This window comes from Aspergillus caelatus (assembly GCF_009193585.1).
Source record: "Aspergillus caelatus strain CBS 763.97 unplaced genomic scaffold BDV27scaffold_116, whole genome shotgun sequence".
NCBI lineage: Eukaryota > Fungi > Ascomycota > Eurotiomycetes > Eurotiales > Aspergillaceae > Aspergillus > Aspergillus caelatus.
Genome location: NW_022475379.1, coordinates 44,788 through 55,863, shown reverse-complemented (window position 1 = coordinate 55,863; position 11,076 = coordinate 44,788). Strand labels below are relative to the sequence as shown.

The following is an 11,076-nucleotide window of genomic DNA, read 5'->3' as shown; positions in this document are numbered from 1 at the left end:
TTTTTTTTTTTTTTTCGCTTTTTTCACTTCTACAACCTTTCTAGAGCTTTTTTCTTACAGAGAACGGAGTACTACGGAGTAAAAGACCTGTATCACTCTTGTCCGCCATCCAAACCGGTTGAAGGAAGTGGGCTGGGGGGGGAGTCGGGAGAGGCTGTGCTTTTTACCTGGTTCAGGAGGCTCAAGGATGGCATCATCATCATCATCATCATCTGTTAGTTAGTAGATTCTGTTCTCCCAAGGCAGAATTATTACTACTGTGCATTCTTTGAGGATAATAACCTATCTTTGGTCGAACCCTTTTTTCCTTTTTATCCATAGGTCATCTTGTTTCTTTTCTATAACTGGTTTAGTGAACACTCTTATTCTTTCCCTTCTTTATTTTTTTTTTTTTTTTCCCTTACCTCCCTACCATGCCAATAATACCAGGCATCGATATATATACAGCCTCAAGAATTGTAGCCGAACTGAACACTAATAGTACTCCTCTAAGCGGTCTAGTTGGTAATATAACCCCTGTCAACACGCTCTCCCGGTCCTCCGGAGCTCTTCGGAGTCTTCCATCGAGATCCAGAACCCCGGGTCTGTTGCCTATGGATCAGTCAATGGTGACGAAGTAATAAATTAATATTTCCAAGTGGTTCCTGGCTCGGACATTGTTGTTTCGAGAATAAAATAGCTTCAAAATATATAACGCATAATTATTTATCTCCTTATAAGAATTCCATTGTGTACATCATCTGGCACTTACACCAGCACTATAATTATTTATTAGCATGTTAATGTAGAGCACTGTACAATCGACTGCTGACGCTGACAGGTGGATATGCTTTTCTATCCAGGGGCACTCCGAAGTGAGCATAACTTTTTTTTTCCTTTGCTTTTTTTTCGCCCCTCCAACATCCAGATCCTACTACTAGTACTAGTCCTGTTCCCAGGCTGCATTTCGGACAGAATTCTAACCCACAACCGCGGACTCCCTTTCCACCTTCGCTTAGATGACTAAGTTATTAAGTGTCAATCCAATGAATGTATCTGGAAAAGCAATACTCTAAACTTCCTCTTGACTCTGTCAATTCTGGGGGAAAAGTTGGTAATTTACCCGGTAATACCCAAATAGAAAACCGTTGTGTGAAAAGAACTGGAGGAGGCGCACGCTAAGAATAGCAGCGGGCCTATGGTACCGCGTACTATACATACGTATGACTACTACGTAGGTACTTCCTCCTTCCATGGCCCATATTAATTGAGCATCATTCTGTACATGAGCAACCGATTGGAGAAACAAGGTTTGACGTGTCACTTTCAGAACTTTTATTTTCCATGGCACCTACGCTTCAGCTAAAGTCGTAATGTAAATGACAAGTCTCTCTTGCAATCTACTTTCGTACGCTGTAAGTCAAATTATACTCCTGGTAATTACCAGTACAACGAGCCATCCGGATCCGATCTTGGTGGTGACCAATAAGTATTTGGAAAGGATTGAGGATTTACATCACCGCCTTCTACTATCATCTGGTACCTGTGTCTTGGCGTTCGTATACCGTCACGTCGCAATTTTGCCCATCCTCACATCTCTCAACGATGGACATTCCGGTACCCGAGTCGACCTTCGCTGCTGCATCGTCGGAGTAAGCCGAATATTACTAGGAAACGAAAAGCGAATGCACGAGCCACAATATTCAACTCCAACGAACGGAATAAGGCAGTGTTGCTGACGTGGTGGCCCGTGATATATAATTGTATGCAAAATTGAGGAATCTCATTGATTGTACCAAGGGTGCAAACAAACTTGATGACCACCGGGTCACACATGATTGTCATCGATAGGCCACAGAGAGATTAGATTGATACCTTATTACCCACAGTCACTGCTGTCAGATACCCATACACGATGGAATCTCCAGAAGAGGTCAACCTGTTTCGTGGCTGGCCGAACCCCGCCTTGCTGCCCACAGATGCCTTAGCTGAGGCCTCCGCCACAGTCCTGGCTTCACCAACCATCCGAGTTCCGGCTTTAATGTATGGCCCCGATGAGGGTTACCAACCGTTGCGAGAACACCTTGCCCAATGGTTGACGGCTTTCTACCAACCCCGTCATCCTATCTCTGCCGAGCGCATCTGTATAACGGGCGGTGCCAGTCAAAACCTGGCTTGTATCTTTCAAGTCTTCACGGATCCCTCGTATACTAGAAATGTTTGGATGGTGGCCCCCACCTATTTCTTAGCATGTCGGATAATGGACGACGCCGGGTTTGCTGGCCGCTTGAGAGCAGTACCTCATGATGAGTCAGGTCTGGATCTTACATTTCTCCGTCAAGAGTTGGTTAAGGCCGAGGAGAAGGCTCAAGTTGAGCAGCGTCTTGAACCGGTATGACAGTCTTCTCGAGGGATTCAGGGCGCATGTCTACAATCATACCTGATTTCTCACGTTGATGAACCATATTCGTATGTCTTCTGAGTACGGAATAATAAGGCTAATGGTTAAAAGAAATACAAACTACCGAGACCATGGGCTAAAGTTTATAAACATCTTATCTACGCCACGCCCACATTTTCCAACCCCACGACTCTGACAATGTCGTTGGCAGATCGGGAGGGCTTGGTCCGCCTTGCGCGAGAGTTTGATGCTCTCATTGTGACAGATGACGTTTATGATTTTCTGCAATGGTCGCCTGATCCCGAAAAACCATTAGCACAGCCCGACAAGGCTCAGATCCCTCGTGTAGTGGACGTGGATCGCTACCTTGATGGTGGCCCTAAGGATGAGTGGGGCAATGTGGTAAGTAATGGAAGCTTTAGCAAGCTCATCGGCCCTGGTGCAAGAACTGGATGGGCAGAGGGCACTGAACAATTTGCCTATGGTCTATCGCAAACGTATGTGTTAAACTTCCCTTTGGGGTGAATGACACTATTAACATCTGATGGGCAACAGAGGCTCATCACGGTCAGGTGGCGCCCCATCACAGTTTTCGGCTGCCATCATAGCTCAACTGTTCCCCACGCGGTTCATCCAAACCTACGTCGACCAGGTCTTGCGACCAAGGTATGCAGAGCGCTACTATCGCCTGATGTCTGCCGTCCGTGAGCACCTCCTTCCCCTTGGCGTAACGCTTCCATCCACATCGCCAGAAATTGTGGGAGGATACTTTGTCTGGATCAAGCTGCCCCCACCACTACAGGCGGATGATATTGCGACCGTAGCGCTTCAAGAGTATAAGGTGAATGTTATTGCTGGTAACCGATTCCGTGTTCAAGGCGACCCCGACACTAGCAAGAATAGTTTTGACCGAGGCATACGGCTCTGTTTCGCCTGGGACCATGAGGAGAAGTTAGCTGAAGGGGTGCGTCGACTTGCATGCGCTATACGCTCCGCACTTAAATAAGCTCTTTGTCATAGGGTCACGAAGTAGTGCGAGCGAAAATTTTCTAGATATTCCAGGGTCGCAACAACCAAGGGTGGACGGCGGATCGATCCGCTCCGGCCCTTGGGCAGACATCTTTTAGGTATTCGATGTGGTTGCGTAGCGGTCATTGGTGCCAAGAAGGGGGTTGTGCCAATTAGCAAGGAAAGGTAGATTACTTGGGGTATCGCCAGGCGCCAGGCGTCAAATGACTCTTGGATTGTGATGCAATCATGGCTCCAGGGTGACACTGCGGGGTGCAGCAAACTAAGCGAGTCGGCCGATGCAGAGGCGCGGGTGACTGGTGACTGGTGACTGGTGCAGGTGCTGGTGCAGCTGTTTTTACGATATGAGCTGTATATTATAGGTATACGTCTGTCGAGGCAAGTAGAATCGGAGTAAAGACGCCGTAAACCGGATTACTGAGTCAAACTGTGGACAGTCTAAGTGAGAGTATGTTCGTCAAGGGGACCGATACGCATTCTTCGTCCCGCATTCAGGGTTTTTACTGCGCATTCTTGACGCCAACAATTTTCTTGGAAGTCTCATCTTGCGTTTTGGGCCCTTTCCATACTTAATGTCTTGGACCAAACACTGGGCAGGGGCAGTCTAGGTAGCTTTGGCGGGAAATTACGTGTTGATTTTACTAAGTAATAAAGTTCAATAAATCCAATCTTGCGGCAGCATCGCTTCCCGTGGAACTCATTGGTGAAAAGCTCCGCGGGTAGATAGTGCCTGTGGTGGAATCGTTGGTCGCGGCATCGCGGGAGCTCATTAAAGCTTGGCTCTTGCAAACTAGTATATAAATAGTAGGGCTACTGACTGTACCGTATCACAAGTTCACAACACCCCCTGGATAACCGAGTGGGTCGTGTATTCTTCCCATACGCGTCGAGGTTACTGCTCCTGTCGGCACCTTGGTGTCTATTTTGCGCGGATTAAAGGGCAGGGGCCAAAATCTCGATCGAAACAAGTGGCACTATCTCCGTCGTGTAGACGCTAGTTATATCTCAAGATAAATGGATGTACATACAATCTCTCGTGGTGTGACAAGCCCAGTTATGTGTACCCTGGTGTGGCGCTTTGTTGACATTGATGGTCTGAGGAATGTAGGCGCATACATGCTGGTTACCGTGATCCAACTACAGTCATTAATGGCAATGGCTTTAGGGTTAATGTCCTGCATACTACTAGCGCAGCAGTCTGCACATTTCCTCTACCCAATCGAGTAGTTAGTGGAGCTGTATGGCGTCTGATCCATACCAGTCGTTGCGAATCCCTCCCAAACAGCTCCATAGAGGATTCCAGAGAGAAACACTACCACGCGGTCTCTTGTTTAGATGGCGAATAGGAAACCTGCGTATTTTGATCATTCCCAGAGAGCTTTTGTCAATCTCTTGGAAGGGCTGAAGTAAACGGCCAGAAAAAAGCAAAACAAGGTATTGGCCACAGACGAAAGAAAAGAAAAGAAAAAGCTCGCGTACATAGTTGAGACACGTTCGACAGGAATCTGGCCACAACGAAATGTTGATCAAGGCCTTGGCTCACGATTGTAGTGATATATAGCCTGTTCAATCTCCAGCATGGTTGTCCAAGGCGCTCTCTCTTTCCTTATTGCATTCTGTCTTTCTGCCCCTCCTTTTGCTTGTCTTTGGGTCAGTGTGTGTGTATATCTGTATTCTGCGCACCCATTGAGGGAGTCATTCCTTAAAGCGCTGTACACTTCTCTGTTTACCCAGTTCTCCATTCGGAAGCGATCCTTGTCGCATCTTGCGTTTTCACGCCATCGTTCAAGAATTCTGGCTGGTTCCCACTTGGTATGGTTCCCATGCGTTCCTTTTAATCTATTGTCCGCGTGCCTTAGGGAATTTGTAGTCGAATCATGCATGGCTAACGGCAAGTAGTCCACCATCAGTCGTTTCATCCCCTGACCGAAGTGTTTCAAGCCTCGGTTGGTGCGTGGTGATCAGTCGTGGTCATTGGTCACGGGGGGTGGATCAGCAGTCAGAGTGGACTGACGATTGGCTGAAGATTACCGATCATCAAACCCGAAAAGGTTATTTCACAACAATACCTGATTCAGTGGTGGTCTATTGCTGTATTTACCGTATCCATTCACTGCGAGGCCTGACCAGGCACAATAAGTATTCGACCTGGTCCATCGCTGTCAAGGCCATTCATTCATTCACTCACTCCTTTGACGTCCGGCAGCGTCTTTACCCGGTGTTTTGTCTATCCTTATTGTGCTTTTTGTTTGTTCACTCTTTTGTCAACCATTTATTGATATACTTCCGCAAACGAGATCATTGCTACCGGGGAGAACACAAACGCATTCTTTTTCTTCCCTGATACCTTCCAAGAGATTCTCACCCTTCTGGCCATCTACATCTTCTGACAGTGTCGGGTGACGGAAGTCCACACTCGTTGGTATCGAATTGTGGTTGGTGATCAGCCGATCAGTATAGTTTCAGTACCGGATACTGGAGTTTGACTTGATATAGCGCCTGTTCCGCTCATTCAGTAAGATCTCTGCTGGTCCAGCGATCTCCGAGTCGTCTCGAAGATGGCTTCTCTACACACAACTATCATGTTGTTCCTCGCACATATTCTGCTACTTCTAGGATTGCCCGCTGGGCTAGTCGATGCCGTGCCTTTAGGTCAAGATACGGATATCACGACGAATCTGGCTGCCAGAGCAGCGTCTGAATACTGGGTTGGAACTATCAAGCGGCAGGGTGCTGTTGCTTTTGGAAATGGCACAGATTATCAGGTATATCGTAATGTGAAAGACTTTGGTGCTAAGGGTATGGGTCCTCACGGTGCATGAAAATGGCATATGCTAACTGCAACTAGGTGATGGGTCGACGGATGATACCGCTGCTATCAACCAGGCGATTTCATCAGGGAACCGATGTGGCAAGGGGTGTGATTCATCGACCGTCACTCCTGCCCTCGTATACTTCCCTCCCGGTACTTATGTCGTCTCCAAGCCAATCATTCAGTATTACTACACCCAAATCGTTGGAGACGCTGTCAACCTACCTGTAATTAAGGCAGCTGCGGACTTTACCGGTATGGCAGTGATTGATGCGGATCCGTATAATGATGACGGCAGCAACTGGTACACCAACCAGAACAATTTTTTCCGCGCCATTCGTAACATTGTCGTCGATTTGACTGCTATGCCTCAGGGCTCTGGTGCAGGTATCCACTGGCAGGTGGGCCAGGCAACCAGTTTGCAGAATATCAGATTCGAAATGGTTAAGGGTGGCGGCGACGCAAACAAGCAACAGGGTATCTTCATGGATAATGGATCTGGAGGTTTCATGTCCGACTTGACTTTCAACGGTGGTAACTACGGCATGTTCGTCGGAAACCAGCAATTCACTACTCGAAACTTGACCTTCAATGACTGCAACACAGCCGTCTTCATGAACTGGAACTGGGCCTGGACCTTCAAGTCACTTTCCATCAACAACTGCCAAGTCGGTCTGAACATGTCCAACGCTCCGCAGAACCAGACGGTCGGCTCTGTCTTGATCCTTGACAGTCAACTTACGAGCACACCTACCGGTGTTGTTACTGCTTTTACCGAGAAGAGCATTCCCATTGGCGGAGGTGTCTTGATCCTCGATAATGTGGATTTCAGCGGTTCCAAGGTTGCAGTTGCGGGAATTACCGGGAATACTATCCTGGCCGGGGGCTCAGTCGTCTCGAACTGGGTTCAGGGCAATGGTTACATCCCTGGCGGTGTAAAGCAGAAGCGTGAGGCTTCAGTGAAAGTGATTACTGAGACTGTAACAGAGACAGTGGAGGTCTGCACTGCGGATTACACAGACTCTTCGTCCGCTGCAACGGTCCTTCCTTCATTATCTGGAGAAAGCCGCGTTGCAGGGCTTCTGCCAACTCTTCCGTTGTCCAACCTTCCACTCGTGAGCGGTTTGTTGCCCAGCTCTAAGCCATCTGCCACCCAGCCCGCTGAGGCGCCGAGCACCGAGGTCCCGGAGCCCACTGCCACTCCCTCAGCCCCCGCGGAGGCTGAACCATCTACTGCAGTTCAGCCGACTCCCCAGCCCTCCGCCCCTGCACAGTCAGAGCCACAGATTCCAGTTGAGTCCAGCGTGACCGGAGCCCTCATTCCATCCCAGCCGTCCCCCACTGTCCAGACATCTTCGTCGGTGGTTACGGGTGCAGCTTCATCATCAGCTGCCCACGCAACAAACCACTGCTCCGTCAAAACAGTTACCAAGACTCGTCTCCAAACTGCTCTCCCAACTCATGCTAAGCCCAGCTCCCTGCTCACAGGTGGGAAGGTTTACGAGCGGTCCAAACCCCTGTACACCAGCTATGATGTTTCTTCGTTCGTCAGTGTCAAGTCCGCGGGCGCCAAGGGAGACGGCTCGACTGACGACACAGCTGCCATCCAGAAGATCCTGGACAGCGCCAAGGATGACCAGATAGTCTACTTCGACCACGGAGCCTACATCATCACCGACACCATCAAGGTTCCCAGGAACATCAAGATCACGGGTGAAGTATGGCCCGTCCTGATGGCCCACGGCCAGAAGTTCGCCGACGAGAAGAACCCTATCCCTATGCTTCAGGTCGGAGAAGTTGGTGACGCCGGCTCCGTCGAAATCAGCGACATCGCCCTGCAGACTAAGGGCCCCGCCCCCGGCGCAATCCTAACGCAGTGGAACCTCGCGGAGGCCTCCCAGGGCTCCGCCGGTATGTGGGACACCCACTTCCGCATCGGTGGATCAGCAGGCACCGAGCTGCAAAGTGACAAGTGCGCCAAGACGCCGAAGCAAACCACCACGCCCAACGAAGAGTGCATTGCCGCGTTCATGCTCATGCACATCACGGAGAAGGCGAGCGCTTACATTGAAAACTCCTGGTTCTGGGTCGCCGACCACGAGCTCGACCTCCCTGACCACAACCAGATCAACATCTACAACGGCCGTGGCGTCTACATCGAGTCCCAAGGCCCGGTCTGGCTTTACGGTACCGCCTCCGAACACAACCAGCTCTACAACTACCAGGTCACCAACGCGAAGAACGTCTTCATGGGCCTCATCCAGACAGAAACCCCCTACTACCAGGCTAACCCCAACGCCCTGACCCCCTTCACCCCACAGACGAACTGGAATGACCCCGACTTCTCCTACTGTAAGACCGAGGGCTGCCGCAAGGCATGGGGTCTGCGCGTCCAGAACACCTCCGACATGTACGTGTATGGCGCAGGACTGTACAGCTTCTTCGAGAACTATGGTCAGACCTGCCTGGCCACGGAGTCCTGCCAGGAGAACATGGTCGAGGTCGACTGCTCTGACGTCCACATCTACGGATTGAGCACGAAGGCTAGCACGAACATGATCACGTCGAACAGCGGCGCCGGTCTTGTGCCCCAGGATGAGAACGAGAGTAACTTCTGCTCGACCATTGCGCTGTTTGAACAGTCATGATTTCTCTCTCTGTATGGTGTTAAATCTTCATTACCTATGTGTCTCTTAGATAATGACTCGACCTTCGCTTCTATCGAGTGATTTTGGAGTAAATATTGGAATCAGATGATTTGTGATCCATTGTAATGGACTCGGTCTACCTGTTTGTATGGACACCTTGTTGTTGTACGAGTCACGACTGCGATAGAAGGATCGGTAAGCACGGGAGGCACTGCTTTTTGTTCTTTTTGTGGATACCACTTCTTTGTTCAATCGTTAATTAGAGTTTTGGTTCTATGTTAACCCGAAATATGTCCTGAGAGGATATCACATTAATTACTTCATAATCAAGTAAGGAACTCTGCCCGTATTATAAATGACTGTATCCACCGATAAATTTCATGCAGACATGCATGTAATACACAAAACCGCTATACATAGCACATAAACTGAACGACAATATCCTCCCTTACAAACAACAAGACAACGAACCTACAATTCCTTCTTTAGGAAATGCTCCGGCTTATGCGTCGTCTCATAATCGACATGCACATACGCCCTCTCCACATCAGGCAGGGACTCCAGCTTCATCTGCAGTTCCTCGGCAACGTCATGAGTCGCGCGGAGAGAATCATTGGGGTCCATGACAATGTCGACTTCGACGAGCAACCGGGGTCCAGAGGTGTAGGCGCGGACGGTATCAATGGCAGTGATGAAAGGTGAGTGCGTCATTGCTGTTCAAAAGATGCATATTAGTACTTAGGCATTCGACTCTGACAGGACAAGATTGAAAAGGGGATAAGTCATACAGATATAAGTAATCAATTGCTGCATTTTAGTATCAGCAGTGACGCCGATCAGAAGTTGGAACTCGTGATAGGCAGTATAAAGCCAAAGACAGCTGACTAGGACGGAAAGAATAATAGCACCCATGGGATCAATCCACCAGCGCAGCTTACTTCCACCGACCGAGGTCAGGATACCGAATCCGTTAATGAAGAGATCATTTCGGTGATCTTCCCAGAGGATGCGGATCTGGGAGACCTGGTGGCGCAACGCGAAGCAGTAGACAAAGAGGGCGAACTTGGTGCAGAAGGCGACGATAACAGCGATGACGGAGGGCAGATGGAAATCACCAGTTTCAGACTCGGAGCCCTCGACCAATTCACGGATGGAGAAGGCGATAATGATAAACGAGACGGCCGTCATGAGGAAGCAGAAGCAGATGTTGCCGGCTGTTTCGATGCGGGCTTTGCCGGCGGGGAACTTGCGGGGGTCGACACGGTTGACGGCCTTGTTGCAGAGGAGCAGGGTGAGGTTGGACATGGGGTCGAAGACGGCATCGGCCATTGTTGTGAAGAGAGAGAGAGAGCCTGACGCGATGGCACCGTAGAGTTGTAGGATGGAGAGGATGATGTTCGCGGCGAAGCTGCCGTATACGGCGATTTTGTATTTGAGTTGGTTGTTGGCGCTGATTTCACGGGCGTCGCGGACGTGCTCTTCGACGGGTTTCAGCATGCGCTCGATGTTCTCGTTCTGCGAGTGGTAGAAGCCTTGTAGCTGTCTGGACGAGATGGCGGTGTTCAAGGCCTTCTTTGGGTTCTTGGATGCGCGGATGCAGCTGTCGCGTTTACGGGCCGTGTTGGCTTGCGGGTGAATTTGTCGGATTTCTTCATCGGTCTTGATCTTCGATGCGAGCTGGAAGGGATCATTCTCGCGTGTATATCGTGGTGGTGGTTGGCCCTCTTCATCACTGGCGTTGCCGGTGCGGTGTTGGGACGTTTGCGGTTCTAGAGCGGTGGTGGTTGCTTCATTGTAGGAGAGAGTGGATGGGATATGCGAGTGAGGAGCCTGGTGAGAGTTAAACGGGGACGGATGATGAGACATGCTCTGACGGAGGTGAGATTCTTCCATTATACTGGACGATTGATGGTCTGCAGATGAGGAGAAAAGAACGAAAGTAATGCCGGGGGGGAGGGAGTTTGGTTACAGAACAAGAAAATGTGATTGATTATATTGTGGCTGAGCGGCCGGCCGGACTTGTTGCTTGCTTATCTCTGATAACAAACCAATGGTTCATTTAAGATTTAAATTCTTAAGTAAAAATTTAATTTAATCTCTATTTGTATCATCGAATGTAACCCAAGACACCTTAAAGAAGACATTCCCCAAAGGACGTCAGTACACTTGATACATACAAGATTTTAGAAAGATATATAGTTTTTACC

At 49.3% G+C, this 11,076-nt stretch overlaps 3 protein-coding genes across 3 annotated transcripts; 2 read left to right on the top strand and 1 right to left on the bottom strand.

Annotated features, from left to right (window-relative positions):
- Positions 1 to 1,806: 1,806 nt before the first annotated feature.
- Positions 1,807 to 3,668, top strand: BDV27DRAFT_7830 (aminotransferase-like domain-containing protein). Its single transcript, XM_032077578.1, has 3 exons — positions 1,807 to 2,371; positions 2,492 to 2,877; positions 2,936 to 3,668. The coding sequence occupies exons 1-3, from the start codon at positions 1,895 to 1,897 to the stop codon at positions 3,384 to 3,386; spliced, it is 1,314 nt and encodes a 437-aa protein (XP_031926423.1). The 5' UTR covers positions 1,807 to 1,894; the 3' UTR covers positions 3,387 to 3,668.
- A 1,980-nt stretch (positions 3,669 to 5,648) lies between these two features.
- exgO (exo-beta-1,3-glucanase Exg0) lies at positions 5,649 to 9,105 on the top strand. The gene is made up of 2 exons (XM_032077577.1): positions 5,649 to 6,208; positions 6,258 to 9,105. Exons 1-2 carry the CDS (start codon positions 5,968 to 5,970, stop codon positions 8,867 to 8,869), a joined length of 2,853 nt encoding a protein of 950 aa, XP_031926422.1. The 5' UTR covers positions 5,649 to 5,967; the 3' UTR covers positions 8,870 to 9,105.
- Positions 9,105 to 10,880, bottom strand: BDV27DRAFT_7815 (cation diffusion facilitator family transporter). The gene is made up of 2 exons (XM_032077575.1): positions 9,658 to 10,880; positions 9,105 to 9,582 (listed from the first exon to the last, which is right to left on the bottom strand). Exons 1-2 carry the CDS (start codon positions 10,760 to 10,762, stop codon positions 9,341 to 9,343), a joined length of 1,347 nt encoding a protein of 448 aa, XP_031926421.1. The 5' UTR covers positions 10,763 to 10,880; the 3' UTR covers positions 9,105 to 9,340.
- Positions 10,881 to 11,076: the final 196 nt, after the last annotated feature.

Excerpts from the sequence above, each read along its gene's own strand:
- BDV27DRAFT_7830 (XM_032077578.1), top strand. The coding sequence starts at position 1,895 with ATGGAATCTCCAGAAGAGGTCAACCTGTTTCGTGGCTGGCCGAACCCC. Across the intron at positions 2,372-2,491 it reads TTGAGCAGCGTCTTGAACCG|AAATACAAACTACCGAGACC; the intron begins GTATGACAGTCT and ends AATGGTTAAAAG. Across the intron at positions 2,878-2,935 it reads GCCTATGGTCTATCGCAAAC|AGGCTCATCACGGTCAGGTG; the intron begins GTATGTGTTAAA and ends GATGGGCAACAG.
- exgO (XM_032077577.1), top strand. The coding sequence starts at position 5,968 with ATGGCTTCTCTACACACAACTATCATGTTGTTCCTCGCACATATTCTG. Across the intron at positions 6,209-6,257 it reads GAAAGACTTTGGTGCTAAGG|GTGATGGGTCGACGGATGAT; the intron begins GTATGGGTCCTC and ends AACTGCAACTAG.
- BDV27DRAFT_7815 (XM_032077575.1), bottom strand. The coding sequence starts at position 10,762 with ATGGAAGAATCTCACCTCCGTCAGAGCATGTCTCATCATCCGTCCCCG. Across the intron at positions 9,583-9,657 it reads GCAATTGATTACTTATATCT|CAATGACGCACTCACCTTTC; the intron begins GTATGACTTATC and ends TCTTTTGAACAG.